The following is a 23,435-nucleotide window of genomic DNA, read 5'->3' as shown; positions in this document are numbered from 1 at the left end:
CACAACTAGTGAGAAAAGTGCCACAAATGTGTCTTTTACGGTGTTCAATCTTCTAACCATACAACTCGACCCCTCTTCAGGCCCGAAAAAACCTATTTTTGAGCTACTGCAACCACTTTTGAACTTACATAGTGGGATCAAAGTTGCACCGTATAACAACAAAGTGTCATTTATGCGCCTTTTGCAGATGCAAACCTACTAACTTCATTTAACCCCTCTTCAGAGTCAAAAAAATCGATTTCTAGGGAATATATTTCGATGTTTTTTCACCTTTAGAACGGCCTGCCTCCCACCCCCCCTTCCAATAGATATAAGAAGTCCAAATTTGCATCATATATAATATATGTACAATGGGTGACGTCATAGATGTGCATTTTGTAGATTTTTTCAGCATTATGACACTAAATTCTGAGTCAGATTCATTTATGATATTTTATTTTTCAAAATTGTGTTCGGTTTTCTATTGAAAAAGTAACCATTACTAACTACAAAAATGGTAATAAAAAATAACAATGGTACTAAAAAGAAACCACGCTATGATGCCTGTTTTAATCCATCAAATTACTCTGAAATTACTAGATGAATGTCCTTACATAAACATAAAAAACGTCGACTTATGAATAGGCAATCAATGAAAATTGAACTTTGGATTGGAGTAACTTGGCAATTAGGTATTTTAGAATCGATTTTCACTTTCACAATTTTTATGCAACTTTTATTACCTACTATACTTACATAGCAAGGTCACAATCTGGATCCAAAAAAAAATTAAAATAAAAAAATTTTTATAACATTTTGTGATTTTTGGGAATGAAGTTTCAACCGAGAGTCGAAAATCTGGTCACTGGCTCATTTTGCACCTATAATAATTCATTTAAAAAATGTGTTGTGGGCTGAAAAAAATATTCAAATAGCAGAAAAATGCGAAAATTACCCTATATTTTTTTCTAATATCACACTTTTTTTCAATTTTCTGGGCCTTTTCTCGTCGAAACATTTTTTTTTAAAAATGAACTCTGAGAAATTTTTAAACAGGCAAAATAAAGTTGAATTTTCAGTTTAAAAAAGTCAAATTTTGAATTTTACAGGTTTTTTGTGCAGGGGGGGTTCAATGTCGGTAAAATATTAATCCTTTGCCTTCAGCAAGTAGATATTTGAGGGTGAACAAAACATGTACGGAAAGAGTCACTCAGCAGGATCAACGATAGTCGATATTTGATTTAAAATTTGATCGAAATTTGATCACGTCACATCGAGTCAAAGTTGAAGTGATAGAATCAGGAGGATTCCTGATTTACACGATCTATCTGGAGAAACTTTCCAATCTGCGAGTTTCCAGGGGGCTTCCCCAACTGCTAACGACCAACTAATTGCATCTTTCTACCTCCTTAAATGTATGAAAGATGGACAATATCCTATATTAGTACACGTTGAATTACCTCAAACACAACCGCGAAGAACAGTAACTTAGTCTTGTAAAAACACACTCAAGTTAGTGTCTCGACAGTTTTACGTTTTAATTTTTTCAACACTATTCGTGTGTTCACATCCCTCATCCCTTCTTCATTCAAAACCACCTGCGACATCCGCTTTCGTTCGATTATTACGACAGAAAAGAGCGAAAATTCCGCTAGTTTCTACGATGACTGATCACAATGACCTTAAAAATGTGAAGAAAAAAAACCTACGGTAAAGATGCACGAGCACGATCTTGGAGTAAGGGTCGAGTATCACGCTTGCCAGCCAATGTTAACGTAGGTATAGGTATATTGTAATAACACACTTTTATCTCTCTCTACCCAGGCGACTACCGGTTTCAATTTCAACACGTCTCTTTAACGTACCTTTATGTGTGTGTATTTGCACGTAAAAAAGTACTGGTAAACTGGTTTCGAACCATTTCACTGATCGTACTTGTATATACATATAGGATAGGTACTATAGTCGCAGACGACACCATACTAAATCGATCGATTGCAGATAATTATTAAGAAAAAAAATACCAGTACAATACTGGAAAACTTCAACTTTTTATTTCGAGGAAATATTGCTTGCGGTTTTTTACCCTGTTAGTAGCTGTCCTTAACATCTTTCCTTTCTCTCGAGCGAAATGAAAAAAATTAAAAGGAAAAAAAATTCATCGCAGTATAGAATAGGCTATCCAGTATCCACTTCGTATAACATTAACATTTGCAACTAATTAACTAGGCTATATTTTTCACATCTTAATCGTTTTAATTGCGTTCAATTAACATTACCATGTCATTTCACACCAGCACTAAAGTACTTACTTATACGTCTCTTTTTACCAAGAGAGAACGTGGACAACGTGATAGCGTTAACGAATAGAAAAAAAAACACTCGCGGATTTGCGGTTTTAAAAATGAGCTAGGTCAATCGGATTCCAATGAGCTAGGTACTTGAAAATATTTATTTAGCCAATCCTGTTAGGCGATATTTTGCCTAATTTCTGACCCATGAAAAGCTAGTGCTCAAATGTTCTTCAGTAGGTATGTACTATGTAGTATATAAAAATAGGTGGGCTTTTACATTTTTTTTCGAGACTCGCTTGGTTTACTGGACAGTTAGGTAGTCGATGATTCTAAAAAAAATGTAATTTGTAGGTCTTTGCACCAATTTGTCTACTTTAAGTCGAAATGGAGAAGGTGAAAGTAGGGGCAAGGAAATACCCAACAAACAAACAGGCCATGTTGGATGAAAAAATGAAGATTTGAAAGTTGAGAAATAATAATTATAGCTACCATAAATACGTTTTGATAAAATAAATTAAGAATAAAATAATGCACGCTTGACCTTTCTGTATATCTACAAATTATCGCAAAAACCCTCGCTATCAATATTAGGTACTTTTACAATGAGTCACAATAAATTTTATTATTATTTTTTTTTAGTCAAATATCGTGTTACTCATTTCATTTTGTACCTTATCAAATTGTTTTTTTCGTAGATTTTTTTGAAGAAAGCAACGATGATGTTTTGATATTAGAATTACTCATAGGTCATGAGTGAAATCAGAGCGACAGATATAAGCAATGAATTTTGATTATTTTTTTTTACCTACCTACACAACTATGTACATCTACATGGGTAGCTCTAGCTACATTTTAAAAATTTTCTATGAGTTTTCTTATTATTGCTATGCAATTTTTGTAGAATTCTCTTTTCAAATTTTGACATGGATATGTTTTTTGCGCCGAGGATCTGTACAAAATTTGTGTAACGCTAATTCGCGTCACGCTGACTTTTGCAAACAGAAATTTTTTTTATCAATTTTCGAGAACCATCAGACCTATCTAATTTTACAATAATTTGTCTGACTTGAAAATTTAAAAAAAAATGACAATTTGTGACATTTTAACATTAAGTATATCACACTTTTAGGAACTGAAAAAAAAAAATGATAAATTTTCTAATATTTATGACAATAATTTCACAATATTTGGACTGTCTTTTAAGAACTTGCCAAAAATTCCAATGAATTTTCAACATTATATGGGACTTTTATTAAATACTTTGAAAAAATGAACACTTAAAACTTTCTATATTTCATTGAAGAAGACATTTGGATATCGAATCTGACTTTTATAAATTCGAAGAAACCACTGAATTGCTAAAATCATGCTAAACTCTCAAAAATGACTTTTCTGACATTTTGTAAAAACTTCCTATGAGAAAAGGTACTTCAGGGGCTCCGTGAAAAATGATAAAGAAGCTATTTTATCGACTTTTTTGGAACTTGAATTACAAATTTTCAAGAGCTTTCTATTTCTGAATTACGCTCTGAGAAAAATGACCCATTTCTGAAATTTCTACTTACACTAAAGTTGAATTCCAGATATCAAATTCGACTTTTAAAAATTAATTTCTAAAATTACCCTAAGTCAATTTTTTAAACTGATTTTCTATTTTGCCAAACTTTCAAATCAAATCAAGTTTATTCGTGCAATGGGCAGCGGTGCTGCATTTACAAAAGTCATCTTAAGTTTAAGTAATGCAGGTACAGCAGTTCAAATAGATGTGTTTAAGGAAAAATATAGATAAGTACTACTAATGATGCTAACATTAAAATTTAAATGGAATAAAAGTATACACATAATACATTTCAGAGCAAAGAAACTTTGCCATGATTTTACTCCAGCTGCACAAACGCATCAATGCTGTAGAACGCATATCCCTGTAACCAGTTTTTGAGTTTATTTTTGAACAGTTTACCAGATGTCAGAGATTTGAATTCCTGAGGGATTTTATTGTATATTTTAGAAGCCATAAAATCAACATTATTTTGCATATTTTTTGTCCTTAAATTTTCACTCATTGCCAAATTTCGATGTCGTGTATCATAGGTATGAGAACTTTTCTGTTTAGTCCATTTTTTCTACTGAAATTGTCTCTTGCTTCTTGTTAAAAATTGTCAAAAATTTTCAATTTTTCAAAAATTGATAAAAATTTTTGCTTTTTAGCAAAATTGTTGAAGAGTTTTCCTTTTTGACAAAAGTTGCTAAAAAAACAACTGGCATTTTTTTGCTTATAAATTACGTATATACTGTCAAAAGTTTTGCTTTTTATGTACCAAGAATAACAAAACTATGTATTTTCTCCCATCTGAAGGGCCTAAAAACCTTTTTTTTTTTGCCAAAAATAAAATTGCTAAAAATTTTTGTTATTTTGAAAAAAATTTTAAATTTTCGGTTTTTAGAAAAAATATTGAAAAATTAATTTTTTCCATAGATTGTCCAAAAGTTTCACTGTCTTACTAAAAATTGCCAAAAAAGTCCTTCCCTTTGCCGAAAATTGTTTTTTTTTTGCCGGAAATTGCGAAATTCTCACTTTGTTGCCAAAAATTATCTAAAAAACCTCGCTTTTTCATCAAAAAGTTTGGAAATTATCCAACTTTCTTGATAAAAAATGAAAAAAAAATATTCATATTTTTTTTACCCATAATTGCCAAAAAAAAAGTCCTACTGTTTGCTAAAATTTTCAAAGTAGGTATATCAATATTCAATTTTAAATTACTTAAACCAAAATGTTTGAATTTTGAAAGTTTTGCCACTTTTTTGTTCACTTTTCGGTTACTTACTGAAATTATACCTTTTTTTGGGGGGGGAGAGAGTTGAGCACGAGCCCTGGTCATGGAGAAATTAGAATGAGTATGGTCGACTTGGGAGGAAGTTAGAGGAAATTTCCATTTATTTCAATAATATTGAAGACCGAAATTTTTTTGAAATTTCATCAGTCGTCTCCCAAGATTCACGATCACGATTCACCTTCTCTAATCGACCCAATAACATGTCCAACTTCATACGAGAATCCATCCGATGAGAAAAATTATTCATCAATGAAGCTTTCTGCATATATCTACTTATGGAATTATGATATTTTCTTGAACATAATATAAGTATAACAATACGTATATGAGTTCGCGATCCGAAAATTTATTGTTGTTCGCGACAGAGTCGACAGATTATAAACCGGGCCAGTAAGTAGGTTATAATAATTTCACCATATTGTTTTACTTGTTGCGACTTTCAGCTCGGCAGCATCGAGATTCGAGACATCTCGAGTCCAATATTATGAACGAGGCCTCGATAAATTCAAATTACCAACGTCAGTCACTCAGTCAGTCATTGCCGCGAAGAAATTATCTCACGGTGCGAACAATTACAAAGACAGCTCTGCATTTGCAGGTAGAATTCTTTTTTATCCTCTTTAGAATACTTACGATGCCGACTTGAGTTCATCGCAGGTGCACTATTTTGAAATATTCACACGCCATATTTCCACGAGAAAAGTGTATCTAATCCTGTAAAGTATAGTGCGATTTTAGCCGTATTTAATTTCGATTTAGATTCGAGGTGTGGTGCATTTTGACGGCGGCCGGTGCGCGAATTACGAAAATCTTCCATGATAACGTAACCTTATTACGGTTAGGAAATATCTATTTGTAAATACTACAGGTGCCTATAAATAATAGGTAGAGTACATGAAGTACCTACGAAGCAAATCGAACGTATTAAAAAATAAATAAAATAATTCTTCAACGACTTCCTGTTCATTATCGATGTTTAAATTACAGCACTTCGTATTCATCGGTTAAGTAGTTCGTAAATCCTGCGTAAAAATTATTCTAATAATTTACTCATCTGATTTTGAGATAGCGCCGATATCGCTATAACGCCATTATTTTTTAATTTCTATAATTTCTGTGTACTTTACAGAGTCTTGTACGTCCTGGTACTGCGTTTTTCGCAGACTTATGGCATTTTTCATTTCGATGCAGACTGGCATCAGGCTTACCTCTACTCTACCTATAGTGACTATATAGTCGGGCTGGATGCCAGTCTAAGTGTAATAAAAGCCTACACGTGCGAGGACCGGAAATTCATCTCAGAGAATTTTTTTTTTCATTATCATTAAATTAATATTATGTACGTCGAAATAATATACGTTCGATGGATGAGTCACGATACAGATTAACAAATGTGTTGTTGTGTATCGGTAAGAGTGTAGGTAAATAATTTCAATTAAGTATTATAGTATACTTATTAAGCCATCTAAATGCAATACACTTAGACTTACATTGTAATTCTATAAGTATAGGGTTTCCGGTATGCGTTGTTTTACAATACATACGTTGGCGCTGGTTCGATTTTGTTGATATATTTTGCTATATTTTGAATACTTTGCTAGGTGACAGTACAAGTAAAATTCAAATATTAACAACTTCCCCCTCTACTGAAACGATATCAGCTTACATGAAACTACATGTCTTGCGCCTTGTACAAATATGTACTTCGATTTACAGTCCACACTGCGAGAAATAAAAGTGGATTTTTTGCTGAAAAATTAGCTGTTTTTGTACCCTGCAGTCGTGGTTTTTAAAAAAGCAAATGTTTGGTTTCGAATTTTGTCAATAAAAATGTCCTAAAAACTTGAAATTTGCGATTAGGGAGATTTGTTGAGATAAATTATTTGATAGGTAGGTAGAGGTACCCTTTAAGTTGATCACTTGAAAAAAATACTTGGAGTTCATCATTATGTTCATAGACAATTTGGGTATACAACTGCAATGTGATTTTTTTTATATTCTCGAAATTTGGAAAATAATTTTGAACAAGATCTAAAAGAATTTCAGGGCTCATACTTAATCATCCCCCCCCCCCCCCCCCAAAAAAAGGTAATCAACTTAATAACTAAAAAAACTAGAAAAAGTAACTAGAAAGTGAGAAAATTAGGGCAAAACATTAAAATTCATAAAGAATGGCAAAAAAACAAAAAAAACAGAACATTATAGTCCAGTAGAATTAGCAAAAAAATAAGCTCTATAGTGAATCTCTAGGTGGCAAGCTGATTTTTGGTATACTGACTGGTCCATTTTGATGTCCTGAAAACGAATCCGAGGAGTCCCCTACTGTCCCGGGTGTGCTTTCCCCCAAATTGTGGATCTTAGCCCCCCAAAATCGGTTTTTGACCAATTCATCGAAAAATATGGACTCTAGCGCAAAAATGGTTGAAGAATGTTGTTCTACGTCAAATTTCCCATCAGATGAGCCATGTATCGATGAAAATGAACCTTCGTTCATATTTCTCGCCCCAGAGGGAGGAGGAGTGAACCTAAAACATTGAATAGGCACCTACTTTCTCGTTCTCACAATGTGCAGATCTCTAGGTATAAAATTTCCAATTCAATCGCAATATGAAGCGTAAAAATTTGAAATTAGGTAGATAAGTAATTATATAAATCCTTAGATAAATTTGAGGAAATTTTATACCTAGAGATCTGCACATTGTGAGAACGAGAAAGTAGGTGCCTATTCAATGTTTTAGGTTCACTCCTCCTCCCTCTGGGGCGAGAAATATGAACGAAGGTTCATTTTATGGCAACTTTTATGGATTAGAACATAACAATTGTAGAATTTTTTCAATTTGACCAATATTGAAGAAGATGGATTGAAAAAAGTTTTGGGGGGCTTGGGATCCACAAAGGGGGAGAATTGGTTACGCTTCGTTAAAATTGGCGTTTGAAACGCGTATCAACATTCCATTTGACATTTTTACACTTTTTTGTAGATACATTTCAATTCACCGGACGTACGTTATATCGACAGATAACTGAATGGTGAGGGGGAGGGGGGAGGGGGTAACGCTGTAGTCCGTTCTGTATCTCAGATAAACAAAAAGAAGTACCCCCACATCATTTTTAAACGATTAAAAATATTACGACCAATATTAACAATCAATGTAATAGCGCTATTACAGCCCCCTTTATGTTCAAAGCGCCGTAGGTCCACCCCCCTTGGGGATGGAAAATCGATACATGGCTCATCTGATGGGAAATTTGACGTAGAACAACATTCTTCAACCATTTTTGCGCTAGAGTCCATATTTTTCGATGAATTGGTCAAAAACCGATTTTGGGGGGCTAAGATCCACAATTTGGGGGAAAGCACACCCGGGACAGTAGGGGACTCCTCAGATTCGTTTTCAGGACATCAAAATGGACCAGTATACCAAAAATCAGCTTGCCACCTAGAGATTCACTATTCAATGCTAATTCTACTGGACTATTACAGATTTAAATGAAATTTCGAACTATTTCGCAACTTTTTGATAAATGACCCAGTTAGAATTTTCGAAATTTTTTGATTTAAAAAAAAGTTGATTTTTGGCAAAAATTAAACTGAATTTTGGCAAAATAAAGAGCTTTTTTTGCAATTTCTGGCAAAAAAGCGATACTCTTGGACAATTTTTGAAAAAAATGTAGAGATTTTTTGCAAAAAAAAATAATTTTAAACATTTTGCAAAAAAGTGTCAATTTTTGTAAATTATTGTAAAAAAAATATGACAATTTCAGCAAAAAACAGGACTTTGAAAATTATTGGATTATTGGTAAAAAGGTGAAACTTTTAAATAATTTTAGAGGGGAAAAAAGTGATAATCTTGAGAAACTTTGCTAAAAAGCAGAAACTTGGGTCAAAAAGCAATATTTCAACAACTTTAGCATAAAAGTAGATGTTTTTTGGTAATTATTGGCAAAAAATTGTTCTCAAAAAAACGAGTTTTTTTGTAACTACCTATACCTATAAATGTACCCATATGGTGAAAAAACGAGACTTCTCAGTAATTTTTGACACCTTCACATCTGCTGAAAAATCGAGACTGAAATTTTTCTAAAAAGCGAAAACTTCTGATAATTCTAGGCAAAAAGCAAGACAGACAGTTTTAATAAAAAGAAAAGGTATTTTTGGTACCAAATTAATAAATTACCTACGAAACAAAAAATGATGCTTTTCAGAAATTTTTGTCAGAACAGGGAACATTTTTTTTCAATTTGTTGGCAAAAAAATGAGACTATTTGCATTTTTTGATATATGTACCTAGAAGCCACACTTTTGGGAATTCTTTGCGAAAAAATGAAAATTTTTCATATGTAATTTTTTTTTTGGGGGGGGGGGAAGCAAGACTGGCAATTTTAGCAAAAAGCAGGCCTTTTTGGAAATCATAATAAAAAAATGTTTCGCAATTTTTGTCAAAAAAGCGAGACATTTTTTCCAATTTGTTGGCAAAAAATGAAATTTTTGGCATTTTTTGATAAAAAAGCGAAACTTTTAAATACTTAATGTTTGGAGAATTTTAATTATTTGCAACAAAAATATAATTTTTTTGACAACTTCTGAAAAAGTGAAATTTTTTAAAAATTTTGGGAAAAAGCAAGAATGACAATTTTAGCAAAAAAACGGCTTTTTAGGAATTGTATAGGTAAAAAAATGTATATATAGGGTGCTTTTTGACAATTTCTGGCAAAAAAGCGAGACTTGGAGCAATTTTTTTAAAAACAGCTGCGATTTTTCAGAAATACTTAGATAGTGAAAATTTTTGTCAATTTTTGGTAAAAAGTAAGCACTTTTTTGAAAGTTGGAAAAAATGTACCTTTTTTTGGCAATTTTTGTCGAAAAAGCGTGGCTTTTTCAATTTTTTGATAAAAAAGTGAGACTTGTGGGTATTATTTGAAAAGAAACTATATTGGCAATTTTTATAAGAGGCAAGGAGCAATTTCGGAAATTTTAAATTCCAGTAAGACCCTCAATTTTCCATTTGGGTGCCTAAATTTTTTTTATGGCTTCCTCATGGGTCCTCATGGCTGGCTATGTGATTAAGAGTTGTGGGCTTGAGCGAAATTAGGGCAGGGCTGAATTGTTTGAAATGTGGTATTTTCAGTTTCATTATCCTGATTTCTTTGTGAAATGAAAATTTTTTGACTTTCGACAATTCTTGATCTCATGATCTGAATTTGTTTGCCTGAAATTTTAGGTTGATAAATTTAATGTCTTCTCCACCCCACTGAGGCCTCATTCATTAATAAGTAAAAAAAAATTAATTTTCAATTTTCAAAAAAATGTTTCAGAAATTGTTAAAGGCAAAATTTACTGCATTTAAAACAATTTTCGAAATATTTTGAACCGTTTTCTCAATTTTAATGATATTTAATCAGTTTAGGTGTCTCAATTGCTTTCATCATCAGATACCTTATCTCACTTCATCTCTTAAAAAAAGTTAGGTTGAAAATTGAGGAATAATTTGAACCATTGAACGATATCCCTTCAAAACATCTAGAAATCCCGTCTAGGTATATCTTCCATTAAAATAAAAATACGAATTTTCCACCGCTCGAATCAACCGCAATACTACACGAAGCATTAAGTAAGGAAAACACTTTCGATGCGAATGACCCATTGACCATTTGTCGGTACAATTATCAAACAAAGAGATTTCACCCACTTCCTCAAATCATCACCAACGAATTCCGACTAATCTTTCGCGGTGATTTTTGATCGTAATATATTTTTCACGAATTGAATGAATACTCATCCGAGTGGAACAATGCCTTCACTTCATCTCACTAACGCGTCACATTTCACTAAAACACAATTCTAGCTTACCCCAGTCCCTGCCTATATGCCTAAATAGCAAGATATGAGATACAATTGTCGAGTGTCGACTTTGTTATCTTTACTCCCATGTCGATATCCAGGTCATCGTCAATCTTACCAAATTCTTTCGCGTCTCGCGCCCAAAAAAAATATAAACGAAAATGGCCGCGGTATATCACGACAATGATTATAACACAGCCCACGGCGAAGGACCTAGTGGGTGTTGTTCTAATACGTATAGGTAGGTGAATTGCTTTCTAACATACATATGTTAAGTTTACAAAGAAGAAAAAATAATAATAACTCCAATTTACGTTCAAATACTTCAAATAAGTATATGTAAGCAAATGACATGTAGCATTGTAGCTAAATTGCACGTACATACTTACTAATTCAGCAAAAAATAGTTATTTTAATCACTTGGGATTATAAAAATAGCAATAATTATTGTTTGATAAGCTAATTTTTTTTACAGTCAATCTACAATAATCCAGGTGCACAAGCACAGCATATTATTGATTCCAATCTCGATTATGGTATAAACGTCCAAAGACTGGCGACAAACAGTACGTGATTAAACAAAGTTCTGTCAAGTAAGTCGCGAGAACATATAAGAAGACGCAGACGCAGCATTTCTCATGCATTCGCTCGACTGGATACCGACAAATTACCGCTCAATATGGAACGACTCATGTCATGTTGGACGTTGCGTTAATTACCTAATAAGCGAAATTATTTACTTACATTATTCCCATAAGCCGGCCATCATTCACCTCATCGCCAGTTAATCAATTAAAGCGCAAGATGACCGGTGGCGAGGTGAATAAATCGCTTTCACACATTCTCCGAAATAATGAATATCACTTTCACATTTTATCTTCGCATATTCCCAACAATACGTTTACCATCGTCATAAATGTGTTACTGTTTACATTTTGCAAAACAAAAGATCAACGTTTTATATCATTTTATGCAGTACCTCACATTTTTCTTACGTTGGTTGGTTAGTTAGTTATTGAGTTACGCAAAAAGTTTAATCGAATTATGATTTATAATACACGATAATAAAGAGCATTGATCGTAATTTGAAAAGCAGTATATTATTCTGAGAATGGAATTAGTAAGGAGTAAATAATAAATATTGGTTCGATCGAGGATCGATGATAAGAAATTGAATTGATAAGCCCCCCATAGTGAAACTATGGTGTGAAACTGATAAAATTAAGTTTAGTACAAATTTACTCAATTATAAGGAACAAATCCAACTTTTTCTAGCCATATTCCGCTGATTAGGGATATCGTGTCAAGTCGTTTTATATTCTAAATTAGGTACACATTTAGATTCGAAAATAGCTCCAAGATACGAACAAAACAAATAAGATTATGCTTTGCACTTGCTATATACGTGATAATGGGTCATTTTTGAAATATGAGTGGCCCTACCTGTATACCTCACCTACACGGAAAATATGTAGGCCTAACATTTAGATTTTAAACTATACTAAAGGTTCAATTGCATAATTTTTTTTAGGGAAATATGAGTAATTGAACGATAAAAAAGTGCTTTGCACGATCAGTCATTTGAACGATAAAAAGTGGGTACCTAGTTCAAGAACGACAATTTAGGTGCCAAGCACAGCATTTTTAAACGATAGAAGAAGGTGCTAGCACAATATTTTTCATTGATAAAAGAAGGCATTGGCTCTATAAATTTCTCTGAGAGATAAGCAGGCCTTTTTTATTCACCTGTTTGGGGGGGGGGGGCACACCAATTCTCGAAATTTGTAAGTCAATAATTTGTTGTACCCCCTCCCCACTGCAAACATCGCAAAAATTGATTTTCGCGTTAAAATATTCCTCTTTTTGTTCTAAAGTTGCCAAACAAGTCCTGTTTTTTTCCAAGGTTTATACAATTTTGGTTTTTTTTTTTGCCAAAGCCCAAGTCAAAAAGTGTCAATTTTTAGATAAGTTGTCAAAAAGTGTCAATTTTTGGAAAAATTGTCAAAAAGTGTCAATTTTCGGAAAAGTTGTCAAAAAGTGCCCATTTTTGGAAAATGTGTCAAAAAGGCATGTCAATCCTTAAAAAAGGTGTCAAAAAGTGTCAATTTTTAGAAACGTTGTCAAAAAGACGGGTCAATTTTTGGAAAATTATTGATGAAAATTTTTTAGAAAAGTTGTCAGAAAGTGTCAGTTTTTGAAAAAGCTGTCAAAAGTGTCAGTTCTGGAGAAGTCGTCAATGTGTCAATTTTTGGAAAAGTTTTCAAGCGTGAATTTTTAGAAAAGTTGTCAAAAAGTGTCAATTTTTGGAAAAGTTGTCAAAAAGTGTCAAATTTTAGAAATGTTGTCCAAAAATTGTCAACTTATAGAAAGTTTCAATTTTTGGTAAAATGGTCAAAATGTGGCCATTTTTGGAAAAGTTGTCAAAAAGTGTCAATTTTTGGAAAAGTTGTCAAAAAGTGTCAGTTACTGGAAAAATTGTCAAAATGTGTCAATTTTTGGAAAAGTTTTCAAGCGTGAATTTATAGAAAAGTTGTCAAAAAGTGTCAAATTTTAGAAATGTTGTCCAAAAATTGTCAACTTATAGAAAGTTTCAATTTTTGGTAAAATGGTCAAAATGTGGCCATTTTTGGAAAAGTTGTCAAGAAGTGTCAATTTTTGGAAAAGTTGTCAAAAAGTGTCAGTTATTGGAAAAGTTGTCAAAATGTGTCAATTTTTGGAAAAGTTGTCAAAAAGTGTCAATTTATGGAAAGTTTTAATTTTTTGTAAAATGGTCAAAACATGTCAATTTTTGGAAAAATTGTCATTGTCAAGTTTTTGAGAAATTGTCAGTGTCAAGTTTTTGAAAAGTTGACAAAAAGTGTCAATTTTTAGAAAAGTTGTCAAAAAGTGTCAACTTAGTATGAAAAGTTTCAATTTTTTGTAAAATGGTCCAAAAATGTGCAATTTCTGGAAAAGTTGACAAAAAGTGTCAATTTTTGGGAAAAGTTGTCAAAAAGTGTCAACTTATGAAAAGTTTCAATTTTTAGTAAAATGGTCAAAATGTGTCAATTTTTGGAAAAAATGTCAAGAAGTGCCAATTTTTAAAAAAGTTGTCAAAATGTGTCAATTTATAAAAAAGTTGTCACAAAGTGTCAATTTTTGGAAATGTGTCAATTTTAGAAAAAATTGTCAAAAAGTGTCAGTTTTTGGAAAAGTTTTTAAAACGTGTCAATTTTTGGAAAAGTTGTCAAAGAGTGTCTATTTAAAAAAAATTTCAATTTTTGGTAAAAATGGTCAAAAAGTGTCAATTTTTGAAAAAGTTGTCAAAAAAACGTGTCAAAGTTTCATAAAAATTATAAAATTAGCATAAAAATAATTGCAAATTACCAAACATTGATAACATTTTTGTAAAACTGAAGTAAAATTGACAACAACAGCTTGAAATATCATTAGATTTGGAATTTAGACGATGCAAATAATTCATCTTAAGAAGTAGGGAATATCTAAAAAATAAACTACAACACCGAAAATATCACATTAAGAAGTTTATAAAAATTGGGTACGTCATCGGGAGTTAACACGATTCACACATAAATCAGCTGTCAAACATAGGTAGGTACCTATACCTAATACTCACATCAATGTCTTGTGATTTTCTCAACACTAACCACTAGTACGAGTACATTCGACCTTCAACTGATCTTAAACCATTACCAATCACTACAATTAGTTTTCAGTGCAATCAGAACGTAATTTTTGACATTCGATGAGGTAAGATGAAGAAACATCAGGTATATTTTCATATACCGGATGCATTATGCAAATTCTTATTTAAATCGTAGAAGGATCGGTTGAAAGGAGATGGGAAAAGAGATAACTGCAAAAGGTTATACTTTCAGAAGAGAGAAATATAAACAGTAAATTTTTTCCAGAGTAGATTTGATGAAAGAACAGAATTTTAGGCTGAAATAATTTTTTTATTCCAAATTTTGTGCATAATTTAGAACTTTTTAACCATCTGAATTTTTGTTTCACTTTGAGTATGAATTTTCAAGTCAAAAATAACTTTATTTAAACTAAAAATGTTGGTAGTTAAAAATTCAACATGGGCCAAGTAATCCTTTTTTTTTTTTAATAGATATTAAAACTAAATTGCAGGAAAGAGAAAAAATGATGACATCAAGCATCAAGTCTCAAACATTAAGTACACCGAAATAATATTATATCATTTCACAATCAAATATTTATAATAACAAAAGTAATCAAATATCATTAAGCCAGGTTTGCAATCACAAATCTGCACATATGAAATTGTAAGGATCATTTAATCTCTCTCACGCCCCCTTACTTCCCTCTCCTTTCCAAAAAAGAACAAAAAAAGTTATCACAGAAAAGAAAATCGAGCAACAAATTTCACGGTCTTCAAATGTTCAATTACCCATACGAATTTATTGTTCTCGATTTGATGTTTTTTTTCCTAGCAGCCTTCATTATGCTTAATTTCAAACGCTAGTATATCTACGTATAAAATTAAACATCACGAAATCATTTGCTTAATCACTGAAGAATCACGACATTTCCTTCTTTTTTGCTCTACCCTAAAATTAGCTAAAATCGTGTCAACAAAAAATCATCCTTTATGTATAAACTTTCTATGACGTGACCATGTTAAAAGAGCTCGAGATGTGATCATGATCACATCATCTTGACTTAGCCTAAGCCATCTTAGATTAACGGATCACTGCTTTTTGATAATTTTTGCGTAGGTACACACACAAAGGTACTTACTCTACACAGGTAGTTTTTTACTCATAGACTGATAACCTGTAGTCCATCGTATCGGATAATCTAGCACATACTGGCTTTATGTGGTTCGCAAATATGAAATTAAATTGTGTATGAATTATAATCAAACGTAGTCGCGTAAAGTGGTAAAATAGATTCAACAATCAGTACCTATTTACGCCATGACTAATCCTTTAATTTAAGTCCTTATCGCGATGAAAAATCTTACGCTAGGTTTACCCACTAAATTCGCCATTTAAAAAACATATCAAAATATTCCTAATCCGATTTCGATTTGAATTGGATACATATATGTACTTATGAACTTTATAATTTATATACTTCTATACTTTTTACTTTTCAAATTGAAACATGAGAATTGAGAATGGAAAAAACAACTCACCTTTCAACTTGACTGCATCTATTCTGTCCATGAAGTCCATCGCCTCCGCAAATGAATATTAAGGAGAATCCGATGCTCAAACAGAGCCACGCACCACTTCCGAAATTTAAATTCGCAAGCATGATTGAAAAAAAAATAACTTATTTTTATACTCGCGGAATCAAACCGAACACATGGTAAATTTTGGTAGGTAACTGGTTGAAAACCGAACAATTTGCGGCAATTACGTCATCTGTAACAGAACAAAAATTCTAATTAGTGTAAATTACCGACAACAAATCCGATACCTATGTAAGTACATATGAACTACTATTGAATTTAACACGTGAATTAGCCTTATGCAATACAAACACTTGTACATATGTATGGATTTGTTGATTATATTGCGGCTTGTCTGTGTCGTCGTTGAATGTATGTACCTACTTGTACGAGTATATTGCGTACTCGTACATTGAACGAAGCAAAGATCATACAAGTAATTACGAAGCTTCGATAATTACGAGAGGAGGGTTTTGTTTATTTTAAATCAATGGAAAGGGTTTTTGATTCATTAAGTTTTCACTACCTAATGAGATAGGTACCTATGATTATACTGACGACGAGACGTAGCCTACTCGCACTTCAAAGGAGCCAAGATGTGATATGTAGGTATGTATTTCTTCTTATCTGACGTACAGATTCAGAAAACTAAAATGAATCAAAGGAAGCACAAACGTGTGTTTCAAATTTAACAATTTTTGCCGAACCAGCAGTTGAGTACTTAATTTTGTGAAAAGGTAATTAATAGGTACCTACAAATAATTTTTTTTTAAAGTACTCACAATGGAACAACTTTTCTAAATTTTTCTTTTCAAAAAAAAAACAACTCGATTTTTGTAAACGCATAAACAGCGAAAATAATGATTACTTTGGTTCCTGCATCTACACCTCTTTGATCTAATAACGAGAGTTCATCAGCCCATCAGCTAGGTAGACCATTTTTGCTCAACGAGCAAAGTATTTATACAATTTCAGAATACAGCTAACCCCCTCCCTCCCTCCCTCCCTCACTCACTCACTCACTCCCTTCCATCTCGAACGAACTGAAATAATGAAGAAATCTTATTTTTAGATTTTTTCCTCAAAAAAGAAAAAACATGCCCGTTCTACAATTTTTTGATTTTCAAAAAGTCATATCCACAGAAATAGCTTTGACAATTTTGAATTTAATAAGTTGGGTTTAAAGTAAGATGGGTAAGGACTTCTTATAGAATGGTGATTTTTCAGGTTGGAAACCATAGATAGAAAATAATTTTTCGAGATCCAAATCAAATTTCAAGCTTTCGATTTCGAAAATGTATGAAGAAAAACAAAATAGGTATCCAGCGAAGACTTTATTAGGACGTTAAACCGGAATTTTCTTTCAATTTGGTAAATTTCATTTCCAACAGAATTGCCATTTTTGCCAATTACTTATTCTAGAAAATTCCTGGGCAATTTCATATTTTTCATCGATTTTTTTCATCATAGTTCATGAACGATTTCTAGTCAATTCCGCAAAATTTCAGATCAATTTTAGTTTAGTTTTTTTTGCGCCAATTTTTGCATCATTTTAAATTTAACGATAATTTGATATTTTTAAAATTTTTTTGTGAATCACAACAAATGAACCTATGTTAATTTTGTACCTAATATGCAAATTATTTCATCAATTTTTCCACAATTTTTAACGATTCATTTTATATTTTACTGAATTTCTGTGAAATTTTAGATTTTTTCTTTTTTAGATTTTGGTAATCAATTTTTGTAATGTTTTATACTCGAATAATATTTTTTCAACTTCTGTTTATTTTTTTGGGAAATTTTGGGTGAGAATTTTGTAGGTAGGTATGCATATTTTCAATGTGTATTTTACAAAATTTTGGCAATTTTTTTTTTTTTGCAATTTTCATTGCATGATTCATTTTTAGTTTCGCTAAAGTGCTGTACAACTTCAACTTTTTTTGACTTTTTAGCCATTTTTTTTCTATGTTTCGCCCTACTTTGATTATATCTTCTCGACTTTGCCTAAATTTGCAACAAATCCAGTCATTTGTGCTAATTTTTTAGCAACTTCAAGAAATTTTGCCATTTTTGTACCTATACCTTGTTATGCAATTTTCAATACCTAGGTACCTATTTTGATAAATTTTGGAAAACTTTCCGTCAATTTTTTCACAATTTTTAATGAGTTTTTAGTCATTCGCACCAGTTTTACTCATACGTTGAAATTTGGACAACTTTTTCAACTTTTCTAGCAAATCATGAAATACTTTGAACAATTTTTGGTCACGATATGAGAGTCCCAGGGTTCTTTCTGCCTCACTTGTGTCCAGAATTTTGCAGAGGTGAAATTTTTCAGTCAAAGAATATGTCTTGAATTAGGCAAAGTCTAAAGATTTTAAAAATTTTTAGATCTCATTAACCCTCTTCCTTCCACCAATTAACCTCTATCAAATCAATATTACTCTGCGCGAATCGCTTTTCAAGTTTTTTTTTTTTTTTTTTTGGTTTTAAAGTCAATGGGCAAGAATGACAAAAGCATCAATTTTCAAGTTCGAGATTTTGTAGGTACCTATACACCTATTTGAACCTCCAACTTCTTTCCCTTCTCGATTTCAGTGCCTCATGCCCCCAAATACGACCGAGAAATTTTTTAAATTCATAAATCAAAATAAAAATATTCAGGCAAATTATTGAATTTTTTTCGATTTTGGGACGCACAACCCTCTTGCTGTAGGTCTTGCAGTCAGAATTATTTTTTGAAGTTCATCTATGTACTACCTAATTCTAAAGTTCGAAAAGTCAACAGCCAACGCGACTACAAAATGTTCAAAAACGAAGGAAATACTTACTTATTTTTACAATTTTAGAGATATTAATCCTCCCTCCAGCTCATCCAACCAACCTTATAACTCAAATGCAACAATTATCTTTTAGAAATACAATAATTGGAATGGAGTATCTATGTAGGACTTGAAACATCATACGTGCAGTTGAAGTGTTTCGTTCGATTTTTAGCCAAAAATATCAGTGGTGGAAAAAAAATGTTTTTTCGTGTCCAAATTCAAGTATAAAATTTGGCCTGCTTAAAACAAAAAATTTGGTTTTTTTCAGTATGCAAAATGGTTTTAGAATTCAAATTCATTTTTCTTTTCTTTCTTTTTTTTTGACTTTTTTGGTACCTACGTTTGATTTTGTTGTTCTTGTTCGTTCAAAAAATGTGAATAAAATTCGAAAAAGATACGTTTGACAGATATCAAATAAGTGCCTGATTAATCATTTTTTAAAAAGTTCTTGATAAATTCTATGGTCAAAAATGTCAAAAAAATTTAAAACAAAAAAACAAAAAAACGAGGTTTTAAAAAAAAAAACATGTTTTTTTCTCGGTGTTTAAAATAGCTGTCTTAGGCAAAGGTTTAAACGATTGAATTTTAAACAACCAACACTGAAAAATATTCCTCAAGTAACTAAATTTTATTTCAATAGTATCGTGTCACCCCCCCTCCCCCAGATCTCTATAAATTTATTTTTTTTATGAAAGAGCAGTTGAAATGGCATATCAGATATCAGCTTTGAGTTTCCATCATACCTATGCCCGAAATAAGTAAGTACCCAATTAAGTTCACACGGTCCTATTTTTAAACACTTTTTAAGATAGTACTTACTTATCATCAGGGTGAAAATTTAGATAAGAAGCTTTTTTTCATGACCTTTTGGGAAATTTTCACACATGGTAATTAGTAAGCCTCATTAGTCAGCTGCTGTTTGTTTTATAGCATTATTTTATTTCAGTTGAAGATAAAAACAGGAGAAGATCGTATTAAACATAGTATCATTTCTGATAAAAATCAGGAAAAAATAGTATAATTTCTGATAAAAATGAGGAATAAACGATTAAAATACATTCCACTCATCAGCTTCTTTGATAAAAACAAGAAAAATTGAGGTAATTCATGGCACCCTTCGTACCCTGTATCTACTTCATTACTCAATGAAACACTCGAGAATGATAAAATAGATAAATAAATAAATAAATAATATAATGATATTGCCATTAAAAAAATTAATTCGAGTGAATAATGATTCATCTCGAACCTTCTCACACGTATGTGCTTCCGGAAACCTAATTTTGCAAGATAAATAATTAGGTATGGATCGCTTCCCAATGATAAAATTGATAATTGATAAATAATAAATAAAAGATATTGCCATTAAAATGTTACATTGTGAATAATGATTCATCTCTAAATTTCTTCATGCTTTTGGAAACGTAAGTTGAGTTTGCTAGAGAGATAGGTATAGGTTACATATGTATGTATCATTGTATCACTTCTCAATCACAACTGACATAAATTTCATTCGTCAGAAGGTCTAGGTAGTGCGATGAGACGCCAAAGCAACGCGTCAAATGATGTAATACACATTACATTATCAATGCTCTGCAGCTCGGTAAAATAGGAAAAGATTAATAAATTCGTCGCAAATTGAAACAATAACAAACGGATGTCCTTTGTGTTCATCTCTCGTTTGCCGGAACACAATATCGTTTATTCGTTCTGAATGACACGGCGACGAGGATGAAACTATTACCAAAACGATGTATTCGCATTCAACAAGTTGCATGATACGATATGATATCAAAAATTTATCTTACAGGTTTTAAAATATATCGCTCTCATGCACTTAACTAGCAACATTGTCGCAGATAAAATGAAGATAACACGAATCGTATCGTAATTTACTTTACACTTTACCAGCTCTATAAAATCGCGTATAAATAGATGCTGCGCCATTGTCAAAGATTAAAACTAGAGATGCACTTCAGGTCACGTCACATGACACAGAGTGCATTAGAAAATGAAAATATTCCCCCCTCCCCCGCCTTCACATGTACCTATAGGTACCTCACCTACAAATAGAAATTCTCTTCATTAATTTCAACGGCAATGACCTAGATGAATAGAGATGTCATCGGAGATAATCGCAAACACAGAAAAAACATGCTACTTGAAATAATTTAGCGCCAGATTAATAATAACATGGGCATATTTTTTTTTATATGTAGTAGGTAATTCGGAAACGAACGATAATCTACGTGTGAGTATCTTGGTAAAGTAAACGAAGTGTTACCAATAACGTACCTAGACCCATACGTGTTACTTTACAAATTATGTAATTTTCAATTACTTATGCACGAAGAATAATTAATTAGATCAATCTTCGTATTTCAAAATCTGACTAATATTGCGTAATATGACGTGAAATGTGTACGTTGTGCACTGTGCACGTATTAGAATGTCATATTATTTGAATAAAGTAACTGTAACTACCTGTACAGTGTACACCTATCTCATCGTCTATGATGAAAAAGCATCGCTGAAATGTTCCGTTAATGTGATCACGAAAGTGAAGAATATTATCAAGATATCATTATTATGAACCTGCTGAATAAAGATTGTCGTCTCTATCATGAAGAACAAATTACGATAATGGTCAAAAGAAAATGAAACTAATCATTCATATACATTACATATGTATAGGAAGATGAAGTTCATTTCTTGTTTACTTCCTTGAATAGGCTGGGAATTTTCTGATGAGAAGAGAAAGAAAATTTTCGATAGTTTTTGTAAAGGAGGGGATGAGAAATTATAATAATATATAATGAAGATTCAAGTTCCAAAATTCTCAGTATAGATGTGTAAAGTAGGTAAGATGAAAAAAAAAAATGAAATGCCTAAAAATTGAGATGTTTTAAAGAGCATTAGTTCTATGTAATTAGACACGATAGGTAGGTAACCGATGAGTGGATGGGAGCGCTTTAGATTGGATACAACAGAGTACCACTAAAAAAATGTTATGCGAAGTTGCATCGCTCATTTTGAAAATTGAAGGGTCAAATTATATAATTTTTTTTGAAACGAGCAAAATCTTCTTGTTCGACTTTTTGCCCAACTCGCAAAATGAAGAGTCACGAGCAGATTTTGAGAAAAAAAATGTCGCAATTTAAAAAATTACTGGAAGAATAAGTGCTTAAAAGTGATTAAAAAATTTCAAAAATTTGCAGGCTCAAATTTTAACTAACTATAACGCATGCCAAGTGTAAAAAACAGAAAAAAATGTTGAAAAATGAAAAAAAGTTCAAAAAAATTGGTTTTAAGTCTCCTCCCCAAAGAAAGTTTTGAATCATAGATACTTATAGGTTTTTTGGTCAAGTTGACTTACAATGCTCGATCAAACGTGATCATCCGGACCAGATCGTCAGTCTGATCCGGACCAAGCCTGAGCTCTATGCTGAGATATCTTCAACGGGCTGATGCCCGGTTCCGGTCAAATGTGTATGTATGGATATGTGGGTCATCTAACAAAAATTTGATTTGATCACTGATCAGGTCTGATCTCGTCTGATCATCCAGACCAGGTTTTCAGCCAATCAACTTGTTCGTTCGCTTCCCAAAGTCGTCTGTCTCACTTCTGTCTGCCTGGTTTCTTAAGGTCATTGGCCCGTGTGATACTCAAGGTCACTGACCAACCTGTTTAGCCTCCCAAAGTCGTTTTTCTGCCTGTCTGACCTCTTAAGGTCATTGACCCGTCTGCCTGGCTTCTCAAGCTCGGCTGTCTGTTTGTATGGCTTCTCAAGGCCATTGACCCCTCCCCCGGTCAGTATAGCTAGCTTCCCAAGACCGTTTGTCTGCCTGTCTGGCATCTTATAAGTTCATCGACTCGATTGTCTGGCTTCTCAAGGTCGTCAATCTTCTTGTTTGACCTCTGGAGGTCATTGACCCGACCGTCTGGCTTCTCAAAATCGTCTGTCTGTCTATTTGTTTGGCCTCTTATGGTCACTGACCCCCCCCCCCCCGTCAGTATAGTTTTCCAAGATCATCTATCTGTCTGTCTGTCTGTCTGTCTGGTCTCTTATAAGTTCATTGACCAAACTGTCTGGCTTCTGAAGGTCGTATATCATCTTGTTTGTCCTCTTAAGACCATTGACCCGTCAATATGGTTTCCCAAGAGCGTCTGTCTGCCTGTCTGGCCTCTTATAAGTTCATTGACCCATCTGTCTAGCTTCTCAAGGTTATCTGTCTGCTTGTCTGGTCTCTCAAGGTCATTGACCCGTCAGTATGGCTTCCCAAGATTGTCTGTCTGTCTGTCTGTTTGTCTGGCCTCTTAGGGTCATTGACCCGCAAGTGTGTCTTCGCAAGATCATCTGTCTGCCTATCTGGCCTCTTATAAGTTCATTGATGCATCTGTCTGGCTTCTCAAAGTCGTTGTCTAATTTATTGAGGTCATTGACCCGTCTG

The 23,435-nt window shown here is 32.6% G+C and overlaps 1 protein-coding gene across 2 annotated transcripts in view; it reads right to left on the bottom strand.

Annotated features, from left to right (window-relative positions):
- The window catches only part of drpr (draper), a 72,436-nt gene that overhangs the window by 21,732 nt on the left and 27,269 nt on the right, over nucleotides 1-23,435 (bottom strand). For both annotated transcript variants that reach the window (XM_065358728.1, XM_065358729.1), the window contains exon 2: nucleotides 16,117-16,348. In XM_065358728.1, coding sequence (XP_065214800.1) covers nucleotides 16,117-16,238 — 122 coding nt within the window. In that variant the 5' untranslated portion in view covers nucleotides 16,239-16,348. The remainder of the gene's footprint in view (nucleotides 1-16,116; nucleotides 16,349-23,435) is intronic.

The sequence above is a fragment of the Planococcus citri genome, chromosome 3 (assembly GCF_950023065.1).
Source record: "Planococcus citri chromosome 3, ihPlaCitr1.1, whole genome shotgun sequence".
NCBI lineage: Eukaryota > Metazoa > Arthropoda > Insecta > Hemiptera > Pseudococcidae > Planococcus > Planococcus citri.
The sequence above is the reverse complement of the archived record's forward strand: the minus strand, read 5'-3'. Positions and strand labels throughout refer to the sequence as shown.